Genomic DNA, 27,040 nt, shown 5'->3' with positions numbered 1-27,040 from the left:
TGATTTGCAAGGAGGTGCAAATCATTTGCATGCAAACACACCGATCACTAAGTGAGTGATTGACGCATGTGCAGAGCTCTAACAGCAGTGACAGGGGAAGCAGCCTTTCTGTCCCTCCAACCCAATTCCATCCAGTATCCTTCCCTCTTATGTCTCTCTCCCCTTTCCCTGCACACCAATTCCATCAGCATCTGCCCACTTTCTCTCCCTTCACCAGCCTTCCATACCCCCCTGCCTCCTATCTCTCCCTCCACCACCCTTCCATGCTCCTTTCTATCTCCCTCCAAACAAATGTTATGGAAGATCCCGCTATGATTGCAGCTGCCGGCTCTGCCCTCTGAGCTCCTTGGCAAAAGGCAGCCCGAAAACAGAAATTGTTAGAACTTCTGGAGAGGATGAGGTGCACAGCATCAGCATCTATGAAACAAACTTGGTTCTTTTTGTTACATTGTTCTTTTTGGACCCCAGTTAAATTGAATAAGTTAGATAATTCTAGATCTAATAGATGCTGGCACTGTCACCTTGACATAAGAACATTGGATCATTTACTGTTTTATTGCCCTAAAATACTGATTTTTTTGGAGATCAATTTGGGGACATATCAATAGTATTTTAGATTCAGAAATTCCTTTAACTTATGAAGTAGTAATTTGTGGTACCATTTTGCATATCAAAGATCCTCTAGACAAATATAAAAGACGTCTTTTTAAAATTATGACAAGTACAGCTATACAATTGATTACACGAAACTGGAAAAACTGGGATCGTCTCAACTTTACATTTTGGTGGGCTAGTTTATGTCTAATCTATAAATATGAGATAATGAATGCTGATTTGTTAGGGAATATTAAACACTTTAAATTAATTTGGGGCCCAATGACGTCTTTTGTAGAATTATTATAACCAAGATTTTTGATGTTAGAAAAATGCACATCCAGAGAGGGGGAGGGGTGTGGGAGGAATATAATGTTTTTTAATTGATTATTTATACGGATGGTAATAGGGGGGGTATTTTTGAGGTTTGATAAATAAGTCTGATTGATTATATATGTGTAATTTATGTTTAAAATTTGTATAATATATTTCTTAAACTGATAACATTTTATAATTAATTTAATGATAAGGATTAGGTTGGGTGGGGGGAAGGGTAATGATCTGTATGAATATATTAAGATTTAAGTGATGTCTAAAGTATAAAATGTTTAATTTATTCTGTTTCCACTTATTGAAAGTATTTTAAAATGAATAAAGATTATTAAATTTTTTTAAAAAAGTCCCACGATGAATGCATCTGCTGGCTGTGCTCTGGGGGAGTCATCACAGGTCCTTCCTGGAGCAGAGCCGGACATGTTGCTGTTGATGCCATAGGGGTGTGTTGCCGTCGATGCCAGGGAAGGGGGTGGCATTGTCATTTGAAAACAAAAAAAATTGGCAAGGTGAGTTTTCTATTTGCTCTCCTCAGCGGCCCCCCCTGACAATTTCAGGTAAGAACATAAGAACATAAGAATTGCCACTGCTGAGTCAGACCAGTGGTCCATCATGCCCAGCAGTCCGCTCACGCGACGGCCCTCTGGTCCAAGACCAGCACCCTAACTGAGACTAGCCCTACCAGCGCACGTTCTTGTTCAACAGAAACTTGTCTAACTTTGTCTTGAATCCTTGGAGGGTGTTTTCCCCTATAACAGTCTCTGGAAAGGTGTTCCAGCTTTCTACCACTCTCTGGGTGAAGAAGAACTTCCTTACGTTTGTACGAAATCTATCCCCTTTCAACTTTAGAGAGTGCTCTCTTGTTCTCCCTACCTTGGAGAGGGTAAACAACCTGTCCTTATCTACTAAGTCTATCCCCTTCAGTACCTTGGATGTTTCGATCATGTCCCCTCTCAATCTCCTCTGTTCGAGAGAGAAGAGGCCCAGTTTCTCTAATCTTTCACTGTATGGCAGCTCCTCCAGCCCCTTAACCATCTTAGTCGCTCTTCTCTGGACCCTTTCGAGTAGTACCGTGTCATTCTTCAGGTACGGCGACCAGTGCTGGACGCAGTACTCCAGGTGAGGGCGTACCATGGCCCGGTACAGCGGCATGATAACCTTTTCTGATCTGTTCATGATCCCTTTCTTTATCATTCCTAGCATTCTGTTTGCCCTTTTTGCTGCCGCCGCACATTGTGTGGACGGCTTCATCGACTAGTTGATCAGAACTCCCAGGACCCTTTCCTGGGAGGTCTCTCCAAGTACCGCCCTGGACATCCTGTATTCGTGCATGAGATTTTTGTTACCGACATACATCACTTTACACTTATCCATGTTGAACCTCATCTGCCATGTCGATGCCCATTCCTCGAGCTTGATTATATCACGTTGCAGATCTTCGCAATCCCCCTGCGTCTTTACTACTTTGAATAACTTCATATCATCCGCAAATTTAATATCCTTGCTCGTCGTACCTATGTACAGATCATTTATAAAGATGTTAAAGAGCACGGGTCCAAGCACCGAGCCCTGCGGCACCCCACTGGTGACGCTCTTCCAGTCCGAGTATTGTCCATTTACCCCCACTCTCTGTTTCCTATGCTCCAGCCAGTTTTTAATCCACATGAGTATTTCACCCTCAATTCCATGGCTTGCAATTTTCCGAAGTAGTCGTTCATGCGGAACCTTGTATATCTGAAAATCCAGATATACAATGTCAACTGGATTGCCCTTGTCTATCTGTCTGTTTACTCCCTCAAAGAAGTGCAGCAAGTTCGTCAAACATGATCTGCCTTTGCTAAAACCGTGCTGACTGGTCCTCATCAGCCCGTTTCCATCAAGGTGATCAATGATGCTGTCCTTTATCAGTGACTCTACCATCTTTACCGGTACAGAGGTCAGACACACCGGTCTGTAGTTCCCCACATCTCCCCTCAAACCTTTCTTGAAGATAGGTGTAACATTCGCTATCTTCCAGTCTTCCGGAATATTTCCCGATTTGATTGACAGATTGGCTATAAGTTGAAGCAGTTCAACTATGGTCCCTTTCAGTTCCTTGATGACCCTCAGATAGATGCCATCCGGTCACGGGGATTTATTGCTCTTAAGCCTATCAATCTGCCTACATACCTCCTCTAGACTGACTGTCAATCCTGTCAGCTTTCCGTCTTCTTTTCTAGCATATAGCCTGATGGGTTCCGGTATGCTGTGTACATCTTCTTCGGTAAACACAGATGCAAAAAATGTGTTCAGTTTGTCAGCGATTGCTTTGTCCTCCTTTAGTGCTCCCTTTATTCCATGGTCATCCAACGGTCCCACCACTTCCTTTGCGGGTCGTTTCCCCTTAATATATCGAAAGAACGGCTTGAAGTTCTTTGCCTCCTTGGCTATTTTTTCCTCGTAGTCTCTTTTGGCCCCTTTTACCGCCTTATGGCACCTGTGTTGATGTTGTTTGTGCTTGTTCCAGTTTTCATCCGTTTTTGACCTTTTCCATTCCTTAAATGAAGTTTTCTTGTCTCTGATCGCTTCCTTCACCTCTACAGTGAGCCACGCCAGTTCTTTGTTCTTTTTCCTCTTGGATCCCTTGTTGATACGCGGTATATATATATTTTGCGCCTCGGTGACTGTGTCCTTAAAAAGGGACCAAGCTTGCTCTAGCGTTTTTACAGTGCTTATCCTCTTCTTAATCTTCTTCCCTACCATGAGTCTCATCCCTTCGTAATTCCCTTTTCGGAAGTTCAGTGCCGTGGCTGTCGTTTTGAACCAATGTTTCTCCCCTGCATCCAGATCAAAGCGGATCATATTGTGATCACTGCTTCCCAGCGTCCCTTCTACTTCTACATCTTGTGCTGGTCCTCGCAGGCCATTTAGAATTAAGTCCAGAATTGCATCTCCTCTAGTATTTTCCTTGACAAGTTGTTCCAGGAAGCAATCGCCTACAGCATCCAAGAACTTGGTCTCTCTAATGCAGCCGGAGATGCCTAGGTTCCAGTCTATTCCCGGATAGTTGAAGTCACCCATGATAACTGTGTTGCCTCCCTTGCAGTTGCGTTAAATCTCGTCTGTCATTTCTCCATCAATTTCTTTGGACTGCCCTGGGGGTCGGTAGTAGATGCCGATCTTCATTTCCAGGCCATTTGTTCCTGGAATTTTGACCCTGGCACATGCATACTGGGCCTACTCTTTAATCCGGCACTGCATGTCTGTCATTCAGTATCATCATTATCATCATTCCCATTTATTTCTTTCATACTATTTTAGCTGTCAAGAGCCAAAAGAGTGTTACAACAAGTGTAGTTTTACAACAAAAATAAAACAACTGTTTATTTTTATTTATATACCACATATATCCTAAGTGGTTTACATTCAGGTACTTTATTATATTTCCCTAGATGTCCCAATGGGCTCAAACTCTATCTAGTGAGGGGATTAAGTGACTTGCCCAGGGTTACATGGAGCAGTGAGGAATTTGAACCCACAACCTCTCCGAAATGAGGTACAACATGCAGCTGCCTGGGTAATCTCTGAGAATAATGTACAATAGGAAGCAATAAGAGAACTTGAAAAGGACAGGGTACATCCCCCAAATTTAAAGTGATTCTTAGAAGAAATTATATTGATGGAAGTGGTAAGAGGGAAGGAAGAAAGTATGTGGAAAGTCTGAAATAAAAGATGATGAAAAAAGAAATGAGTTATTTCTTCCAGGGGCCATATCCCCAAATGGGTTAGTTTTACTCATTTCATGATAGTAATAAACATAAGAACATAAAAATAGCCTTAATGGGTCAGACCAAGCCCAGTAGCCTGTTCTCATGGTGGCCAATCCAGGTCACTAGTACCTGGTCAAAACCCAAGGAGTAACAATATTCCATGCTACCAATACAGGGCAAGCAGTGGCTTCCCCAATATCTTTCTCAATAACAGACTATGGACTTTTCCTCCAGGAACTTGTCCAAACCTTTCTTAAAACCAGCTACGCTATCCACTCTTACCACATCCTCTGGCAACTATTCTCTGAGTGAAATTTTTTTCTTCCTATTGGTTTTAAAAGTATTTCCCTGTAACTTCATTGAGTGTCCCTTAGTCTTTGTAATTTTTGATGGAGTGAAAAATTGATCCACTTGTACCCGTTCTAATCCACTCAGGATTTTGTAAACTTCAATCATATCTCCCCTCAGCCATCTCTTTTCCAAACTGAAGAGCCCTAACCATTTTAGTCTTTCCTCATACGAGAGGAGTTCCATCCCCTTTACCCATCTTGATCGCTCTTCTTTGAACCTTTTCTAGCACCACTATATCTTTCTTGAGATAAGGAGACCAGAATTGAATGCAATACTCCAGAAGAGGTTGCACCATGGAGTGATACAGGGGCATTATAACATTCTTAGTCTTGTTAACCTTTTTTAATAATTCCTAGCATCCTGTTTGCTTTTTTGGCTGCCGTCACACATTGGGCAGAAGGTTTCATCACATTTGTCCACTACTAAGCTAATTTGTGGGTCCCCAATGTGGTTATTTTAAAAGTTATTTTCTTGCTTTGGATGTCTGAAAACTGGCATTTAGACATCCATATTATATGGATGTCCAATCCCCAATTATATAAAATCAGGATACACAATATATACGATAATTTTATGGCACAGGAGGTGTGGTCTGGACATGATTAGGGTGGGGCTAGTGAAGGACCAAAATTCAGATGTCCAACTCCGATCACAGAAGGGGAAAGAACATCCATGTCTAAAAAGATGGATGTTATTATTTAGATCTGCTATGGGATTCATAATCCAAAAATAAAGATGTCCAAAATCAGTCATAAGTAGATACTTTGACATCCTAATTGTTGGGATGGCCAAGTGCCTATTTTTGAAGCTGACTTTCTGGACATCCAGTGAGGCGTTTTGCCGCTGTGCATTCAGAGTTCCAGGGGGCATGTTTGGAGGTGTGTTATAGGTAGGCTTTGGGTGGGAGTTGGGCAGGTTAAACTTGGATGCCTTGTGATGTTAATCAAGTTTTTCCCAGAACGTCCTAGATGGAACATAGACATTTTTGGCTAGACCTGTTTTAGTAGCATCTGAGTGCCATAAAAGTACCCAAACTTACTAGATAACCACTAGAGGGATTAAGTAATGACACCCCACACTCCCCCAGTGGCCATGACCCCCCCCCCCCCACACACACACACATACACACACAAATATCTGAACAAAACAGTCTCTAGAACAGCAACACCTGGTATGGGAAAGGCTAGTACAGCTAGTGAAGCATAGAGAGGAGGATCCAGGCCTATAAGCCACTCTAACTACTACATTTATGATGGAAAATGTGAGGTCATACTCTACTGCCATATAGGTGCCACCTGTAGCCATAAGGGCTATTGGGGTGGTAGACAGATAGGTATAGTAGGCTTTTTTGGGTGAGGGGTTGGGGTGCTCATAAATTATAAGGGGTTATGGTGAGATCACTGAGATGTGATGTTCACAGCAGTGCCCTTTAAGGTGTCCCACTGCTCCGTTGGCATGTTTATATGGCCAGTCCAATGGTGGCCCCTTCCACATCCAAATAGCCTGGGTTTGGACATTTTGGATTTGGAATGTTTCAGTTGTCAAAAATAGGGAATAGAGTTAGGTGTCCTAAGATTGGATATCCTTTGGACATCCTGTTGGCCAAGACATCCATGTAGGTGATTCCCCCCCCTCCAATTTTTTGCGACATCTAACAGTTTGCCTTTTGAAAATGAACGTTTCAGTACCTCTAAATTTGGACGTCTTGCGGGAAATGTCCAAATAAGACTTAGATGTCCTTTTTGAAAATGGCCCTCTATATTTACTAAAGATGCTATAGTGTTACCACATATTAACCATAACATGTTATTTATCAGTGTATGTCAATAAATCTAGCCCTGACTTTATGTTTAGTTATTAATACAAATGGAAGAAAAATATTGTCAACATAATAAAATTGGGGGGACAAGACTTTTTTTTAAGAACATAAGAACTGCCATCTCTGGATCAGACCTTCAGTCCATCAAGTCTGGTGATCCGTGCATGCAGAGGCCCAGCCAGGTGTACACCTGGCGTAATTTTAGTCACCCATATCCCTCTATGCCTCTCGTAAGGAGATGTGCATCTAGTTTGCTTTTAAATCCTAGAACGGTGGATTCCGCAATAACCTCCTCTGGGAAAGCATTCCAGGTGTCCACCAAGTTTATCAAGTTTCAAGTTTATTAATAAAATTTGATAAATCGCCTATTAGAATCACTAAGCGATGTACAAATCAAAAATATAGTAAGATAAAAGAGGTACACATTAGAGAATGACACGGTGGCGGTTTACCCGCGGCCACCGCATTTTAGCCGCGGGTCACCCGCCGAAAACGGGGAAGAAAACTAGCAGTCGCTGCGGCGACGGGGACAAGGCCATTCACCTTGAATGGTCTTGTCCCCCGCAGTGAGGCATGAAGGATCGCGCGGTCCCCGCAGCTCACACCTGCCCGCCCAATCGATTCCAGTGTCCAGCCAGCTCTCTCCCCTCTCCTCACCCCAGTCCGCAGATCCTCCTCCTCGGCGACCCGCACGCTACCAGAGAGCCGCGCACACCCGCCGCTGCTCAGCCTCGATCTTCTGCTCTGACGCAACCGGAAACAGGAAGTTGCAGCAGAGCAGAAGATCGAACACTGAGCAGCCGCGCGTGTGCGGCTCCCTGGGAAAGCGCGCAGGTTGCCGAAAAAGAAAACCCACAAACCAAGGTGAGGAGAAGGGAGAGAGCCGGCCAAACACCAGGATCGACCGGGCAGGCAGGTAGTGGCCGCGGGGACCGTGCGATCGCTAGTGTTCCCGGCTCAAATTGGAAGGAGGGAGTGAAAGGAAAAAGGCTTATATGGATGCAGCGGGGACGGGGACGGGGCGGTGAATGGGATGGCAGTGGCGGTGACGGGGCGGTGAAAGGGATGGCGGTGACGGTGACGGGGCGGTGAAGGGATCGGCGGTGACGGGGCGGTGCAGAGGATGGTGGGCCGGTGACGGGGCGGTGACGGGGACAGATTTTTTCCCCGTGTCATTCTCTAGTACACATTTAACAATATTCTTATGTCATAAACAAACGTGAGAATGGGAAGGAAAGGATAAAAGTTACAATTTTCAATTGGGGTAGAAGAAGGGAAATAACAAAAGGAAAAGGGAAGTAAGCCACAGCATTCTTAGGAATCTAACTCTGCATTTAAATATTGAAAGCGTCTTTAAATAAATAGGTTTTTAAAAGTTTTTTAAATGTTAAAATATCTTTTTCGTTACGAATGTATTGTGGAAGGGCATTCCACTATAGGGGACCCGTCACGGAGAATATTCCTGATATTCCTGATATTCATCCTGGACTTGTCCCCCCTCAGCTTCAGTCCTCTTGTCCGTGTCACATTGGACATTATAAATAACTTTTTTTCCTGCTCTATTTTGTCGATTCCTTTCAGTATTTTGAAAATCTTGATCATAGCCCCTCGCAGTCTCCTCTTCACAAGGGAGAACAATCCCAGTCTCCTAAGTCATTCCTTGTATTCCAAGTTCTCCATACCTTTTACTAGCTTTTTTGCTTGTCTCTGCACCCTCTCCAGCAGTTTTATATCCTTCTTTAGGTTGGGAGACCAATGTTGGACACAGTATTCCAAGTGTGGTCTGACCATTGCTCTATAAAGCAGCATTATAACCCTATCCGATCTATTCATGATTCCCTTCTTTATCATGCCTAACATTCTATTTGCTTTCTTTGCCGCCACCGCGCATTGTACCCACGGTTTCAAGGTCCTATCTATCAGTAGCATAGAAACATAGAAACATAGAAGATGACGGCAGAAAAGGGCTACAGCCCATCAAGTCTGCCCACTCTGCTTACCCACCCCCTGTCTATGCCCTAATGACCCAATTTCCTTATCTTGACCCTCGTAGGGATCCCACATGGGTATCCCATTTATTCTTAAAGTCTGGCACGCTGTCTTCCTCGATCACCTGCACTGGAAGCTTGTTCCAATGATCAACCACTCTCTCTGTGAAGAAATACTTTCTGGTGTCGCCATGAAATTTTCCGCCCCTGAGTTTGAGCGGGTGCCCTCTTGTGGCCGAGGGTCCCTTGAGAAAGAAAATATCATCTTCCACTTCGACACGTCCTGTGAGGTACTTAAATGTTTCGATCATGTCTCCCCTCTTCCTACGTTCCTCAAGAGTGTAGAGCTGCAATTTGTTCAGTCTCTCTTCGTACGAGAGACCCTTGAGCCCCGAGATCATCCTGGTGGCCGTCCGTTGAACCGATTCAATTCTGCGCACATCTTTACTGTAATGTGGCCTCCAGAATTGCACACAGTACTCCAGATGAGGTCTCACCATGGCCCTGTACAACGGCATTATGACTTCAGGCTTTCGGCTGATGAAACTTCTATTGATACAACCCAATATCTGCCTTGCCTTAGATGAAGCCTTCTGCACTTGATTGGCAGTTTTAATGTCTGCACTGATGATTACTCCTAAATCTCGTTCTGCTGAAGTCCTAGTTAAAGTTTCTCCGTTCAAGAAGTACGTCCTGCATGAATTTCCGCTTCCGAGGTGCATGACCTTACATTTCTTAGCATTGAAGCCTAGCTGCCAGGTTGAGGACCAACTTTCCAATGTAAGCAGGTCTTGCGCCATATAATTCTGTAAACTGCATTCACTTACTATATTACATAGTTTGGCGTCATCGGCGAATAGTGTTATTTTACCTTGAAGCCCTTGAGTCAGATCCCCTATGAATATGTTGAAAAGGAGTGGACCCAGGACCGAGCCCTGCGGCACTCCACTGGTCACCTCCGTTGTTTTAGAGAGGGTACCATTAACCACCACCCTCTGAAGTCTGCCACTCAGCCAATCATTGACCCATGCAGTTAGTGTCTCTCCTAACCCCATCGATTCCATCTTGCTTAGCAGCCTGCGGTGTGGGACACTGTCAAAAGCTTTCCTGAAGTCCAGGTACACGACGTCCAAAGACTCTCCCAAGTCCAACTTTCTTGTTACCCAGTCAAAGAAGCTGATGAGAATGGATTGGCAGGACCTACCCTTGGTGAATCCATGCTGACTGGGATCCCGAAGATTCCCTTCATTCAAGATCGTGTCCAATTTGCTTTTAATTAGTGTTTCCATGAGTTTGCACACTATTGATGTGAGACTCACCGGTCTATAATTCGCAGCCTCTGCCCTGCAACCCTTTTTATGCAGAGGAACGACATTAGCTAATTTCCAGTCCAGGGGAACTTTCCCCTTACTTAGGGAGAGATTGAATAGCTCAGCCAACGGTTTCGCCAGGACATCGCTCAATTCTCTGAGCATTCTTGGGTGCAAATTGTCTGGTCCCATGGCTTTGTTCACCTTGAGTCTTGCCAGTTCACTGTAAACTTCACCTGGTGTAAACTCAAAATTCTGAAATGGGTCTTCTGTGCTTTGTGTTGCCTTCAACTGGGGACCGTGTCCCGGTGCCTCACAGGTGAAGACTGAGCAGAAGTATTCATTCAGTAGTTCGGCTTTATCGGAATCTGCTTCCACGTAACTTCCGTCCGGTCTTCTAAGGCGTACTATCCCGCCTGTGTTCCTTTTTCTGTCACTAATATACCTGAAGAAGGATTTGTCCCCCTTTTTAATGTTTTTTGCTAGAATTTCTTCCACTCGAAGTTTTGCCTCCCTAACTGCCATTTTGACCGCTGTAGACCTGGTCCTATATTCTACTTTTGCCTCTCTTTTCTCCGTGCGCTTGTAGGAGAGAAACGCTTTTTTCTTCTCCTTAATGAGGTGCGAGATCTCTGCGGTGAACCATTGGGGTTTATTGTTTCTTTGTCGTTTATTTACTGATTTTATGAAGCGGCTAGTTGCTTCATGTATGGTTGATTTCAATGTTAACCACTTAGCTTCTACATCATCGGTCTCCGCTTGGTCCTGCAGCGTCTGATGGACGAAATCTCCCATGCGTGCGAAGTCTGTGCCCCGGAAATTGAGTACCTTTGTTTTTGTGTTTGATCTAGGGAAGCCTTTCCTAAGGTTGAACCATACTATATTGTGGTCGCTGGAGGCTAGCGTATCTCCTACTGAGACCTCTGAAACGCTTTCCCCGTTGGTGAGTACCAGGTCGAGGATCGCCTGGGCCCTAGTGGGCTCCGTTACCATTTGTTTGAGACGTGCTCCCTTTATGGAGGTTAAGAGCCTCCTGCTACCGCTGGTTGTCGCTGAAAATGAGTTCCAGTCTGTATCAGGCATATTGAAGTCCCCTAGCAGTACAGCTTCTCCTCGTAGAGTGATATTCTCTATGTCTTCAATTAATTCTGCGTCCATGTTTTCCAGTTGTCTTGGGGGTCTGTAAACCACACCTAGATACAGGCATTTTTCTCTGCCTCTTGCCAGGTTTACCCAGAGGGACTCCCCGGTGTACTTGACATCTGTGATCCTGGTGGTTTTGATGTCCTCTTTAATGTATAGAGCTACCCCCCTGCCTAACCTGCCCTCTCTGTCCTGACGAAGTAGATTGTAGCCCGGTATAGCCATATCCCACCCATGTGAGTCCGTGAACCAAGTTTCAGATATTGCCACCACATCTAGGTCGGCATTCCTTATTTCAGCCTCCAATTCTAGAATTTTGTTACCTAAACTGTGTGCATTGACATACATGGCCCTCCATATCTTGTGTTTGCTAAGTCCCTGTGAGGCGTATCCTACCCGAGTCGGTGTGACTCCCAAAGAACTGTTTGCAATGTGGTTACTTACCTTGGACATGGAAGCGGAGTTTCGACTCACCTCATCAGGATAATTCCTTTCTGCACTAATATGTGAATGGGTACCCTCCCCCGACTTACCTAGTTTAAAGCCCTGTGAAGCAGGCGGGCTAGTCGGTGTCCGAAGACGTTCTTACCCCTACTGGTCAGATGGAGTCCGTCTGGTCCCTGAAGTCCTTGTAGTGCTTCCCCATGGTTTAGGAATCCGAAGTTCATATCCCGGCACCATCCCTGTAGCCACTCGTTCGTCCTCAGGATACGTTCATCTCTGGCTCTTCCCTTGCCTCTAACTGGGAGGATCGATGAGAAAACCACCTGCGCTCCTGTCTGCTTCAGCCTTTCACCCAGTGCTCCAAAGTTTCTGGTGATGGTCTCCGGTGTGTTCCTGGCAGTGTCGTTGGTTCCTATGTGGACAAGAAGCATAGGAAAGTGGTCTCGGGGCGTGAGTAGTCTATCCAGACTGGCGGTGACATCTCGTATCCTGGCTCCAGGCAGACAGCAGACCTCCCTAGATTGCATATCCGGTCTGCAAATTGGTCCCTCGGTGCCCCTCAGCATGGAATCCCCGATGACTATTACTCTGCGCTTCTTTGGGGGGAGCCGGTCAGTTGTCCCTGGAGATGGAGCTGGGTGTTGGGCCTGCTCCTGTTCCTGCTCCTGTTCCTCATCGGCAGTTCCTTCCTGAAGAATCTGGAATCTGTTCCGCAGGACGAGTTGAGGGGTTGATGTATAGCTGCCCTGTTTGTAAGAAGAAGGAGAAGATGAAGAGATTGAAAAAGGGGGGGGGGGGTCCTCCTATGTTTGCCCGTGGAGGAGGTCACCAGCTGCCAGGAGTCAGTGCCGCTAGCCATTTCCTGTATCCCAATTGTTGGTTTCAAAGCTGATGATTTGGGTGTCTCGAGGATGGACTTGTCATGGGCCTGCTCGGTGATTTGGGACAGCTCCTGGACGACTCCGTCGATGTAGGCCTCATCCTCTCGGATGCTTCTCAGGCGTATCACCTCCTCCCTGAGGCTCCTTAGTTCCTGCATGAGATCTCCATCCAGCTGCGCAGCCTCCTCTGTCTGTGTAGAGACTGTAGTGTAGCGCTGGGGGATGGTCTCGGTCTGCACAGAGACCTCTGTCCACCGTCCTGGGTCTTCCTCCTTCTGCACGCAGTCCGTGGTCGCTTCCTGGATCCCCATAGCGACTGGAATACTGGTCTTGATTGTAGACTTTGCGCTTATTGTCCTCCCTGCCATTGCTGAGTTGTAATTGAGGTCTGCCTGTCAGTAAGGAAGAGAATTAGGAAAATTAGAAAAATCTGTCTGTGAGCAGGTGTGAGATTTTGAAAGTTAGGGTGTCTGAGAGTTGGAAGATTGGGGTATCTAGTGCTTGAAAGATAAGGGTGTCTGAGAGACTGAGAGTTTGAGATGTCTGAGAGGGTTGCTGTCTGTGAGTTAGTATGAGAGCCTGTATGATTAGGGTGAAGGGATAGTGTGTTTGAGAGGTCCGCTTGTTGCCCTAAGGTATCGTTGTCTTATGTAGTTTGGCTCTTCTTAAGGCTCTTCGCAAAGGCGCCTTTGCCGCTCGCCTTCGCCGCGCGCCGAACAGTACACCCAGATCCTTTTCTTGTTCGCTCTTACACAGGGTTGCACCTGACATTGTATACTCGTGTTCCTTGTTCTTTCTGCCTAAATGCATTACTTTGCACTTTTCCACATTAAACTTCATCTGCCATTTCTCTGCTATTTCTCTAACTGACACAAGTCACTCTGGAGTTCCTTGCTATCCTTCTGCGATCTGATTGCCCGGCATAACTTTGTGTCATCTGCAAACTTGATGATCACACTGGATGTTCCTTCTTCTAGGTCATTGATGATTATATTAAATAAGATGGGCCCAAGTACTGAACCCTGGGGCACACCGCTAGTCACTTTCTCCCAGTCTGAGAACTTCCCATTTATGCCCCCTCTCTGCTTTCTGTTCTCCAGCCATTTGCCTATCCATCTTAGTATATCTCCCTCTATTCCATGGCTTTGTAGTTTCCTGAGAAGTCTTTCATGTGGAACCTTGTCGAACACTTTCTGGAAGTCCAAGTATATTATGTCCACCGGTTCTTCACTATCAATTTGTTTGTTCACGGTCTCAAAAAATTGAAGTAAATTTGTTAAACATGATTTCCCTTTCCTGAAGCCATGTTGACTGGCTCTCATCAGGTTGTGTGTATCCAAGTGATAGGAAAAAGTGCCAAAGTGGCACTGTGAAACTCAAGGATGAAGGGGAGGAATATGTTGATGCTGATGAATATAATAAAGCTAAACTGCTTTACAAATATTGCTGTTCTGTTTTCACAGATGAAGGGCTGGGAGTAGAACCACAAAAAGGAAATACTAATGGGAATGGATGTGTGGTAAAGACCTGGACTAATTTTCAGAAGACTGTATTCAAGAAGAGCTAGCTAAAATACGATAACAGCGATGGATCTGAATGGGATATATCTGAGGATACAGAAGGAGCTCAGATATGTTCTGGCAGCTCCACTATCTGATATTTTCAATGCTTCTTTAAAGTCTGGAGTGGACCCAGAGGAATGAAGAATGGATGTGTTTTCTCTGCATAAAAGCAGAAGTAAGGAGGAGGTTATGAATTACAGGCACAGGATTGTGAGGTTTCTAGAATCAAATGGACTGCAGGACCTAAGGCAGCATGATTTTACCAGAGGTAGTCTTGGCAGACAAATTTTATCAATTTCTTTGACTGGGTAAGCAATTGGATTTAGGGGGGAGCGCTTGATGTAGCATACTTAGATTTTAACAAAGCCTTTGAAACTGTTCCACATAGGCGACTGATAAATAAACTGAGTGCCCTCAGCATGGGTCCTAAAGTACCTGAATGGGTAGATGGGTTGTCAGGGTCATCAGGGTTCTGCTGCACATGGGGGATGGGAGGGAGAGATGGAAAGGTGTACAGGGGAATGGGTTGGCGGGGTCATAGGGGTTCTTCTGCACTGTCTTTCATTGTCCCTAGATGGGATCGTTTGGTTGCAGGAAAACTGATTCTGCATTATGGTAAGTTGTATAATTTCTATTATGATATTATAACTTAATATTAATAGAAATATAATATATATTGTGTATAAAACTACCCTATGAACCCCCCTGAATCCTCCCCCCCCCCTGTAAAAATTTGATTCTATAAAAGCGGCCCTTGGTGTCAAAAAAGTTGGGGACCACTGAACTAGAGAATACTATAATTTGTGCTTGTATGTCATCAATCTGTGCACCCCTCTATAGGACTATCCTCAACATATTTGTCCTTAAAGAAATTACCAAGGGAACATCAGAACAGTCGCTTCTATTAAAAAATCATGATTTTTTTTCTTCTTCTTGATGTTAAGGGCAAATCTATTTACAAACATCCAAGAGGAAATTGTCATCAGACAATCTTGTGACTTCTTAATTGCATCAGTGATATCATAATCAAAAGAAAAGAAAAATTGCATATCATCTGCATACATTTGGTATTGAACATCAAGCTCACAAAAGTCAGATAAATATTGAATAAAAAAGCAGACATGGCAGAATCCAGTGGAACAATAGCCTTAAGAGGAGAGAGAGGCTGGCTTTATAACAGGGTCACATAACTTGTGCATCAAGTGTTGACATGTTACACCAGTTCTCAGAGGGAAAATGTGTGTATACTTTCACTTTGAACGTTAACCCTCCCAAACTATAGTAAATGTGCAGTCGTTCAGATTTTATATAGGTTGCCCATTGAACTTAAAAAAAAAGAGGAAATTCTCTAAATGGCACCTTAACTTAGGTGCCTAAGTTAACATGGAAACACCATTTGAAATGCCTAAACAAAAGGCGCTGGAATCATGCCTCTGGAGGTGCCTACTGGTGCCTAATGCCACCACAGGAGTGGCTAATGCCAGAACTGGCATTAGACACATTAAAGCACCTACATAGGCACAATTCAAATCAAAGATAGGCACCAGAAATGTAGCCCTTAAAAACCCCGGCCTACATTTCTGGTGTCTATCTTTCCCCTAGGCGCAATTCTCTAAACAGTGCCATCGCATGATTGATGTGCGATTGGCAGCCGCTTTTGGGCATTATTTAGAAAATCCAGAAGTATGGGCCTGATTCTATAAATGGCACCTGAGCGGGCCTGTACTGTAGATGGTGATCTGTGTGGTTATCAATCAACCGCTAGGAACTGCTTGTAGAATCATACTTAGCAGCACCTACGTGGAATAGCCATCACTAGGCACTGTCATCACTAGGCCTAGTGATGTTAATGATATACAGCTATATCTTCCAATGGGTTCAGACTGGATAACCGTAAATAAGCTGCAATTGAATGCATCCAAAACTTAACTTCTTATTTACTCGCGCCCTTCTTTCACTTCAGGAAATATTATCCTGATAGATAAAGAACAGGAACGTAGTCTAGGAGTATTACTTGACTCTGGATTGTCTCTTACACATCATGTTTCTCAGGTGGTATCACCCTCCTTTTACTATCTAGGTTAGCTAAAAAAATTTGGATATATTTTTCTGAAACAGTTTTTGCTCAATTGCTCTATTGTAGGGTTGCCAGATTTTCCAATCGGAAAATCTGGACCCTTAGACCCGCCCCCCCCAGACCCACCCAGTTTTGCTCATCTCAGCCCTATAACACCCTAATCCAGCCCCCAGTCCTGCCCTAGCCCCGCCCCCCGCTGCCTGCTCATGTCAGGCAGGGAGGAATTCTGCGCATGCACAGGAAGCAAAGTGCCGGGTTTTGAAAAGCCATCCAGACTCAAAAGGAGGAAATGTCCAGGGAGATCCGGATGTCTGGTAACCCTACTTTATGGATTATTGTAATACACTATTTGTAGGTTTATCAGCTAAGAATTTACTATGATTACAACATGTACAGAATGCAGCAATTCATCTGCTGAAAAACCTGGACTTCCATGACCCTGTCTCTCCTCAGTTCACTGGTTGCCTATTAGGAAACACTGTATTTTTAGGGGCCTACTTTTGGCATTTAAAGTCTTCCATGATATGAGTCCAGATTATATTTTACAGAAACTAACAATCTATGTTCCCAGATGATCATTATGGCCACAATGAGAGAGACAACTTTATATGCCCTCAGGATGATCCCTCCATTTAGAATTTGCCTGCTGGCGAGCTTATTCTTATTCCATACCCAAATGGTAGAACCAAACCCTGTCATTTGTTAGATCATTGGATGGGATGCTGTGTTTCAGGAATCTAATCTAATCTAATCTAAGGCTTGGCTTTATATACCGAGTCATCAGTCTAAGAAAGCTCGACTCGGTTTACAATAATTAACTTAAATAAAAAACATAAAAAATAAGAATAAATTTTGGGAAATTAATTTTCAAAGTGTTTAGCAAATAAAGTAGTTTTTAAAGATTTGTGAAAAAATTGAAATGAGCCGGAACTCCTTAAAAGAAATGGAAGATCATTCCAAAGTTGAGAAAACTTAAAGATCAGAGATTGACTAAAAATCTTGACTCCTTTAATCCCTTTTTTGGAAGGAAGAGATAATTTAAATTGTTGGTTACCTCTTGCAAAAGAAAGTCTGTAAGCATTCCAAGATAAAGGAAGGAGTAAAGATACCATATAGGATTTTAAAAACAACACAAGCACATTTAATTTGAACTCTAAAATAAACCTGGAGCCAATGGAGACTCTGGAGTCACGTGATCAAATTTACATTTCCCAAAGATCAATTTTGCAGCAGTATTTTGAATCAGTTGCAATTTATAAAGTTTTTGTGGTACTGAGGTAGATAACATTGCAGTAATCGAGGCAAGATAATATATTTGACTGAACTAATATGGAAAAATGATGATGATGAAAGAGGTGTCTGACCTTCCTCAACAAATGCAGGTTCAAAAAACATTTCTTGACCAGAGTTAATTTGATCCTTAAAAGAGAGAGAGGAGTTAAAGAGGACTCTCAAAACCTTAGCAGAAAACTCAGTCTGTAAGGAGGATCCAGAAACCAAAGCTACAGAAAGGGAAAGACAATCAAATTTTGGGCTTAACCATAATAATTTGGTTTTAGTTGTATTAAGCTTCATCTGGACCAGGGATCTCAAAGTCCCTCCTTGAGGTCCGCAATCCAGTCGGGTTTTCAGGATTTCCCCAATGAATATGCATTGAAAGCAGTGCCTGCACATAGATCTCATGCATATTCATTGAGGAAATCCTGAAAACCCGACTGGATTACGGCCTTCAAGGAGGGACTTTGAGACCCCCGATGGACCGGACTGAGCCCAGGCTTGGAGTTTTGATATACAGAGATTCACTTTAGATACTAGCTGCCTCTTTTATAAAGCCACAATAGTGGCTACCGCGTGGCAACGGCCCCTAAACCCTTTAAATCTCTATGAGCTTCAGGGTCATTAGCGCAGCACAGCCACTAGCGCGGATTTGTAAAAGAGGCCGTAGGCCAGTAGTATCCAGATCTATCTCTATAAATATGAAAATATCATCCGCATAAGTGAATGAAGTTTCCCAGAATGACAGCTTAAGAATATTCAGGGTGGTAAAGATTGAATAATATTGGGGAGAGTGGGGAACCCTGAGGAACCCTCACAGGGAGGCTGCCAAGAGTTAGAAGTATTACCTTTAAAATTCACTGAATAGGAACAATACAAAATAAATTTAGAGAACCCGTCCAAAACTACCCAGTGGAGACCAATATCTGGAAAGCAACTGAAGGAGAATACCATAATGGACTACATCAAACGCTGCAGAAAGATCAAACTGGAGTAGAATAGAATATTTGTTTTGGAGACGGATTTGTTGAATTTTTGAAAGAAGAGAAATCAGTAGGGTTTCAGTGCTAAAATTAGAACAAAACCCATGTTGGAATGACTGAAGTAAAGAAAATTTCTCTAGATAATCAGTAAGTTGACCGGCTACAATTGATTCTAACATTTTTGTCATTAAAGATATATTGGCAATTGGGCAATAATGAGAAGGAATTGTAGGATCTAGAACTACTTTTTTTTAGAAGAGGAGTAAGTGTTATTTGTCCCATGGAATGTGAAAAGTATACATGTTCGAGAGAAAAATTCAGAAAGGCAGTTAGCCACTTTATAGCTTGAGAGGAGATATTAAGAAATAAATAAGATGGGGAAAGTGTCCCATGAACATTTGCACTTTCTCATTCTTTCACACAATCTAGAAACTTGAAGTTCGGATACTGGAGTGAATGCTTGCCAATAGCAATCAGCTGGTATTTCATCTGTGAAATAATTGAGATATATGGGGAAATACTCAATTTCGCTTGTAGGAAAAGATTGTCTAATAAGAGAGATTTTATCTTGGAAAAAACAGGCTAAGGTTTCAGCAGAAGGAGATGAGGAGTGATCAGTTTTAGAGTCAGTATTGGTCAAGGAATGCCAGAGCTTAAAAAGGATACCACTCTGGATATTGGACTTAGTTATCTTTTTGCGTAAATGTTTGCAAATTTCCATCCTGAACTTTAAATTGATAACCGAATGTTCTCCCAAGTCCTGTAACAGTAGAAACAAACTTTACTCTGTATAAAAGCATGTAGACCAATGTTCCCAGGATTTGAGAATAATGTTCATTATGAGGTTGATCACAAGCAACATCATTCTTATACCATGGGAGTTACTGAGCTACTGCTGATTACTGACTCCCTTGTAAATCAAGGTATGGTAAAAGCTCAACTTTTACTGAACCTTGATAACTGCCCCCTTAATATCTCATTTTATTTAAGTTTCTCTGCTACTGAAATGTTGTGTTAACTACCTTTCCAAACAGAGATTGATGTGGAGCCATTCCATACTTTTCTTGAAACTTTTCATTCTTGTATGTTTCATGGATCCACATCATTCACCAAAATTCTAATAGCTTTGCCGGCCAGGGTATTCCTGCTATGGGTCTGAAGCTCTCACCCTTGATTAAGTCTAGGCCTGGGGTTTTCGGTATTGGTGTCAGTATCAGTGTGATTGTTGATACCATGTTAGGGTAGATACCCTTACTTATACATGTATTGTCTGTCAGCCAGAGGTGGAAGGAGGAGGGGGGGCGTGCCTGGCAGAGTAGTTTCACTGGACATATGTCTAAGCTGGATGATATATACATATGGCTTTTTTATGTAGCTGTGCCAACTCAATTCATTTACTGAGATCAGCATCTTCTCCCATGTTATCAATAAAGATGGTTCTTGTAACAATATGTCCAAACGATTATCCTTGTAACTCAAAGCATTGCCCCATTCTTTGTAAGAATAATTGTTCCCAAAATCTCTTAATGAATGTACTCTCGAGTTCTCAGAGACCTGCTCTGTTCAAATCACAGTTGTTTTGAAACAGTATATGCAAGTATATGATATCTTTCATCGAGCTCTGAGTGGCATTCAAAACTGTTTTAAAGTGCTAATGCTTTGTGCAAAACATTAATATAAATATAAAGTGCTAATCTTATGATGTAAACTTAAACGGGAAGCCCAGCACTTATCTTATTATTCCTTGTCGGTGCCGGTGCTTCTGTTAGATATCAGTAGCTTCTTATGGCTTAACGCCCTACGGGACCTGTTTCGCCATTATACAGGCTTCTTCAGGGGTCAAAATCAACTTTAGTGTGCAATTTAGCTTCCGTTCTAAAGCATAATGCCTTCTTGTTTTGATTAATCAAAGACTGTTTTGAGCCTACATTTTCTGCTTTTCTGTTTTATTACTTATTTTAACAAACAGTTAGAAATTAACAACCTGAGTCATCTTCTCAGATGTTGAACTCTTAGCTCACTATTTAGCAATGCAACGACAGCGCATTTTGAGAACAGTATACTTCTCAAGATAACCAGATAAATTTTAACCAGAATCAAGTTGCCTGGATGGATATTAGCTGGTGGTTGGGCGGAAAATTTAAAAGTGAGGATTTCCCAGTTCACTTCTAAAGATAACTGGACAAATCTTTGAATAATGGTCCTATCTGTTCTCCCATTAGCTAGCTGTCTAAGCACTGAAAGCAAAAGAAATGTTGAATTTTCTATAAAACATAGCCATTACAATAATTTTGAATGACAAGAAAATGCTATTTAAAATCAGGAAGACATGACAAACTAATGTTGTTTCTGACTGATGCTGATGGTTATTTACTTTAAAAACATGTTTACAAATTACTCTCCAAGGTTTTTTCCACAATTAAAGTATGAAGATTATATCTGATTAGATATTATTACACCTGCCATGTATCATCAAGTATTACATCCTGTGAGTGTTTCACAATGGTTATGCAAGTTCTGTCATTAATTAATGAAGATTTATTTTATTTCTAATTTTAATGGCTATGGTTAAAAATACGACTTTGACTTTTTTTGGGAGGGTATGAAAGCAATCCTGGCCATTCTCTGTGATGAGTGGGGGAATCAGGCCAATGAATAGATAAAGATGGCACCAAATCTTATTCCAGTCATGCCCTCCTTTCCTAATTTCCCTCTTCACTGTTTTGTCTCCTTTCACCTCTTCCTCAGGGGAACTGAATGATTGATAGCTTAATCCAATGACTGTATTACAGCTGCCTCAGCTTGGACTCTTTTCCTTATCATTAGCAGTTAGCCTATGGTTAAATTCACAGCTCACTGCTTGGCACAGCCCCTGAGATTTAAGGGTCTGGCCTTTAGAAAATATTTAACATAAAACTGAAATCTTGACAGTATTGAGAACTCAGTTTCTGCAAGAGTTCCTTAATTAATCTAATGCACTGTACTATTGTTCTGTATAAGACAGTAGCATAGTGAATCACTCCTGAAGATAAGACATTTGGCTCTAAATTAGCCATTCACAAAATGGCAGACTCAGTACAGGCATATAAAACATGGCAGAGCCATACTTGAAAGAGGGTGAAATCTTTTAAAACATCCGCCCCTTTAGCTTTAATTTTGTTAAACAAAATTACTGTTTTAATTGTCTTCAGGTCTTCTGTAATTTGTTCTAAGCTTTCTAATATTTTTTGTTAATAAAAAATACAACAAGCAAACAAAAAACCCTTGGCGACCAAAAACTATTGAGTCACATCTATCATTTCATTAGAAATTTACATATGTTTTAGGACATTGCTTTATTACTATTATCAAGATCATAGTTTTTATAAGATACCTACCCAGGGAAATTAACCAAAAAGAAAAAAAAAACACCTACTATAGATACGTAAATAGCATATAGATGAATGAACAATTAACTAGTTTATCTTTAGAATAATGCTTATCTTTAAATAGCTCTAGGAAGGAAACAAACCTTGATCTAAGCTTTAAACCTTTGCCCCTCTGCAGTCTGTTGATGAGCTGCAGGCTTCTATAAATATGGCAGCTGAGTCCCAGATGAAAAATTATGCATCTCATAAACTGCTATTCTGCTGAAATGTCAAGCTATGGCAGGATTGTACCTCAAGCTCAGCACTTGGCATTTTCCCTCTGTCTGCTTTGTTGCCATGAAGCAAACATGAACAGTGAGGATTTGTGTAGGGCAGGTAGACAGCGAGCTTGCTGTCAAAAATCTATTATTCAGGCTCTGATCTCTTCTACAAAGACCAGTGATGGCAGTACACCACAAGAAATTGGACAGTGGCGACGACAATATAATAAAAAAAGATAATTCTTTCAGCATGGGTACATAATATATGTAAATGAGGGCTTTCAATAGTGGAGGCACTCCTAACCATAAACATCTGTCAATTTGAACAGGAAACTAGGAGAACCTTTTTTTAAAATTTGCATTTTACCTTGCTTTTCAGCAGAAAATGACAAGCATACTTTTGCTTAAGACTATCATTTGAGATCTATACTAGCACAAGATAATATGTTTAATAATGGGGAAAGGTAAATACCATTTGCCAAAGTAGACAGCTTTCTGTAATTAAGAGAATACAATATCTTTTATTCTTTAGCAATTTTCTATCTGTCATATACTATATATATATATTTCATGCTTTGTTTAACATCTTTGTTTATTGTGAAAAATTCAACCTTTAGAGTTTAAGAGGTGACAGTGTAGACTTTTAGATATAGTAGAAAAAATTGTTCTGTAGCTGACAATGTAATAATTTGCATGCATGTTATTTTAATTGATCTGACTGAAAATACAGTGCTTCTGCTCTAGAATATTCCTAAACTTTGTTGCATTTAGCCACCAGCATATTTCTAACCAAAGGTCCATGTGTGTTGTATCAGATATGAAAGTCATTAGTAGTTTATGTAATTAAGAATTGTCAGAGGCATTGTAGCTACAGATTATGGATCCCCAAATTATATAATTTCCAACCAGGGTTTAAGGGTGGGAATTATAAAATACTATATCATATTTATATAGAATTTATGTTTTCAGTTTATAATATACAGTAGAAGAGCTACATTATTGTAATTTGTACTGCTATATTTCTGCAATTTTATTAGTCTGATGGGGTATGGGACAAATTTAGAAATTGCAGTAAAAATAGAACACACTGAAGGGTTTTTCATTTATAAAATTCTTTTGCAATAGTTCTTTTATTAATTTTTAATGCACAACACCCTCTGTGACCTTCTTTATTCTCAGGCATGTCAACATGGCAGTCAGGAAAAATGGAAATAGGTTGCCAGGGAATCTCGAAGCAGTGTATCCCAAAGACAGTGATGCACTTCTGCTCTTGTTTCCTTGTAACACTCCTTTTAATCTGTATACCTGATCTGTTTTGGTGTAGGACCCTTCTAAACAATACGTTTTCTCTCTCAATTATCTAGCTTTGGCAAAAATTCTTATTGCAAAGAGCCTGACCCTTTTTCTCTCACTTGAAATATGATTGTGGAGAATGACTTCTAAAAGACTGTGCTGTTTGCTCTGAACTACGTAAATCAAATTCAAAAAGAAAAAAAAAATATGCAAGATTCACAATAATTTCACAGTACAGTGTACAACCCTCCCCCCCCCCCACCACACACTTTTTAAATGAAACTTTATAGATATTTTCCTGGTCACTTTTCCCATCTTAAATCTCTAATGCTTTCAGATGACAATGGGATACAATCCTGTTAATGTGGATTGTGTGCAGAGTATAATTTTAGTACAGTCATGGTGTCCTTTGTCATGGCGGAGACTATCCCCCATAAGAATGTGGTCAGGAACCCCACTGAACTATTGCTACAGGGCTGAGATCAGGTTGCCATGGCAACAGAGTACATAGTGTCAATAGATTAATACATTAGTGAGTACAGCCACTGAACTAAGACTCTTTTAGTTCAAAGCGTTGAGATCAAATTTCAGATCAATGAAGTGAGGTTTAAGACAGGAAAATCTAAATATAATTGCATGTTCTACTAATACAGCATATATTTACATGACCATTAAATAAATGTACTCTGTTCTGCCCAAATCCTATTAAATTTAGTGAAAATTGATCTATTTATAGAGTTATATTTCAGTGTTGTATTACATACTACACAAGAAGTAGTGGTTCAGCATTTAAAGCAGATATCACAATCTCAATGTGTTTATTTTCCCCTTTGCAGTGCCCTTTCATTAGCCTCTGTCTAACAGGTGACATGACAATTGTGACAGAAAGAAAAGCTGTAAGAATACTGTGGGTCACACAATACAAGAAAATCTACCTTTTTAGTGACCTTATCGTAGTATTCCATTGCCATGTTCTACCATTAAGGAAAGGGCACCACAAGAGTTTTCGCACACAATCTGTTCCATCTGTCATGAGCACTGGAAGTACCAAGCAGCCGTGAGCTTTGAGAATGAAGTATCACTGAAGACATAATATTCTAGTCTGCTACAAAAACCTCTTGATGTTTGAACTGCCTCGGAGGAAGCATTTGTGACACAAAGGTCAACACCTACCAGAAACACCACCATATGTAGTCCTCTGCTCCCTACCAACTGCAGGCCAGGGTGTGCTGTCTGCTTTCAGTCCCATCAGTCCAGAAACAGTGTTGGTTGCTGTAACACCATCTGCACCACCTGTGAATTGAGATGAATGTTCCACTTTGATTAGCTTATATAAATAAAAGAAAGAATTAGGCCTACAGTACCACAAAACAGACCATCAACCTGCATCCCCTTATCACCACCACTATATTTCAAAATTATTTAATCATTTTTTAATATTGTAACTGCAGATCATAGGCGTTGTTTTTTGTTTTTTTTTTTTTACTGATGATAATATACAGTAAAACCTTGGTTGATGAGCATAATTCGTTCAGAAAACATGCTTATAATCCAAAACACTCGTATATCAAAGCAGATTTCTAAGCATTGGTATGTATATTAGGCTAACATTATGATGCAACTAAGCCAAGATAAAAACATAAGAATAGCCTTACTGGGTCAGACCAATTGTCCATCAAGCCAATGATAGCCAATCCAGGTCACTAGTACCTGGTCAAAACCCAAGGAGTAGCAATATTCCATATTACCAATCCAGGGCAAGCAGTGGCTTCCCCTCCCCCTGTCTTTGTCAATAACAGACTATGGACTTTTCCTCCAGGAACTTGTCCAAACTTTTCTTAAAACTAGCTACACTCTCCGCTCTTTCCACAATTTCTGGCAATGTGTTCCAGAGCTTAACTATTCTCTGAGTGAAAATTTTTTTCCTCCTATTGCTTTAAAAGTATTTCCCCATAACTTTGAGTGTCCTCTAGCCTTTGTAATTTTTGACGGAGTGAAAAATTGATCCACTTGTACCCGTTCTACTCCACTCAGGATTTTGTAGACTTCAATCATATCTTCCCTCAGCCGTCTCTTTTCCAAGCTGAAGAGCCCTAACCGTTTTACTCTTTCCTCATACGAGAGGAGTTCCATCCCCTTTATCATCTTGGTTGATTTTCTTTGAACCTTTTCTAGCGCCAATATATCTTTTTTGAGATAAGGAGACCAGCATTGAACACAATACTCCAGATGAGGTCGCACCTTGGAGCAAAACAGGGGCATTATAACATTCTTAGTCTTGTTAACTATCCCTTTCTTAATAATTCCTATCATACTGCTTGCTTTTTTAGCCGCCGCCACACACTGAGTGGAAGGTTTCATCGTTTTATTTACGATGATACCCAGATCCTTTTCTTGGGCACTAACCCCCAAGGTGGACCTTAGCATCCGGTAACTGTGATTCAGGTTATTCTTCCCAATGTGCATCACTTTGCATCTGTCCACAATAAATTTCATCTGCCATTTGGACGCCCAGACTTCCAATTTCCTAAGGCGCTACTGGGTAAGATTCTAGAAATAGTGCCTAACTTTGATTTACATTTGATATAGCTAGGTGCCCACTGAGCTAGGCGTCATTTATATAATGTGGCCCTATTTATCATTCCTACATAAAGGGAGTTATAGTAATTAAGTTCTGTCAAAATTGTAGCCTGAACCAAAAGTGCAAAGTGATTCTTATAGAAAAATGGAGGACCAAATGTTAATTGTTTCATTAAAAAAAAAAATCTCAACTGCATTTACTTGTGGTTCAAAAGTGAGCACCTTATATGCTGAATCTACAAGTATATCAGTATTATTTAGAGCAATTATAGAAGGGAAAGAAAGGCATGGAAGCCCTAACCATAAAACTTTGGTTTTAGCAGGGTTCAGCTTGAGTAGACTATAATTAAACCAGTATTTTACCTTTCTAAATCACATCTATTTGCATATATAGTACATTAGCTGTATTCACTTATGCAGCTTCTGCATTTAGGTCACTTTTAGTGTTCCCGGTCAAGGCAGCTTTTTCTATTTTGTGGATAGTGGCCATGCTCTAATTTCTCAATTAACATATGAGTTCCTACTGCTACCTATTTTGTAGGCAGTAAGGGGCTGATTCTACAAATGTGGGATCCCGATTGTAGGCAGTGGTAAGCATCCTACTGCCATCTGGTAGCCAATCGGGATGCACATTTTTAGAAAAAGCTCCCTGAGGCAGGACGTCTGTAGGCATTTGTCACAGGTATAAGAAGATGTGTAGGGACATCTAAGCTCGCCCAAGGCTGGGCATGGGCGTGATTTAACACGGAAGTAGCTTTGGGCGAGTTTAAGCGGCCCTAGGCATCTTGACAGATGCCTGAAATGTAGGCCTGCAAAATTCTGGCCTATAGTTCAGATCTTAAAAGTAGATGCGGCTGGCTGAGCTGATCGAGGCAAGGGAATCCACAATCAGCTGAGCTGTAAGGACTCCCCAAAGCTGTACTTTGGAGAGTCCTGTCAGCTCAGCTGATCAGGGGGAAAATAACCCTGCCACAATCAGCTGAGTCGGCTGTGGCAGAGGAGCCCTGATACCCACCCCTGAAATTGGCAG

The 27,040-nt window shown here is 41.8% G+C and overlaps 1 protein-coding gene across 2 annotated transcripts in view; it reads right to left on the bottom strand.

The window, feature by feature from the left end:
* DPYD (dihydropyrimidine dehydrogenase) overlaps positions 1-27,040 on the bottom strand; it is a 1,270,977-nt gene that overhangs the window by 236,011 nt on the left and 1,007,926 nt on the right. For both annotated transcript variants that reach the window (XM_033915764.1, XM_033915765.1), the window contains one exon: positions 24,604-24,723. In XM_033915764.1, the coding sequence (XP_033771655.1) occupies positions 24,604-24,723 (120 nt within the window). The remainder of the gene's footprint in view (positions 1-24,603; positions 24,724-27,040) is intronic.

Source organism: Geotrypetes seraphini, chromosome 12 (genome assembly GCF_902459505.1).
Source record: "Geotrypetes seraphini chromosome 12, aGeoSer1.1, whole genome shotgun sequence".
Taxonomy (NCBI): Eukaryota; Metazoa; Chordata; class Amphibia; order Gymnophiona; family Dermophiidae; genus Geotrypetes; species Geotrypetes seraphini.
Note: the sequence above shows the minus strand (reverse complement) of the source record. Positions and strands in the feature narration are given on the sequence as shown.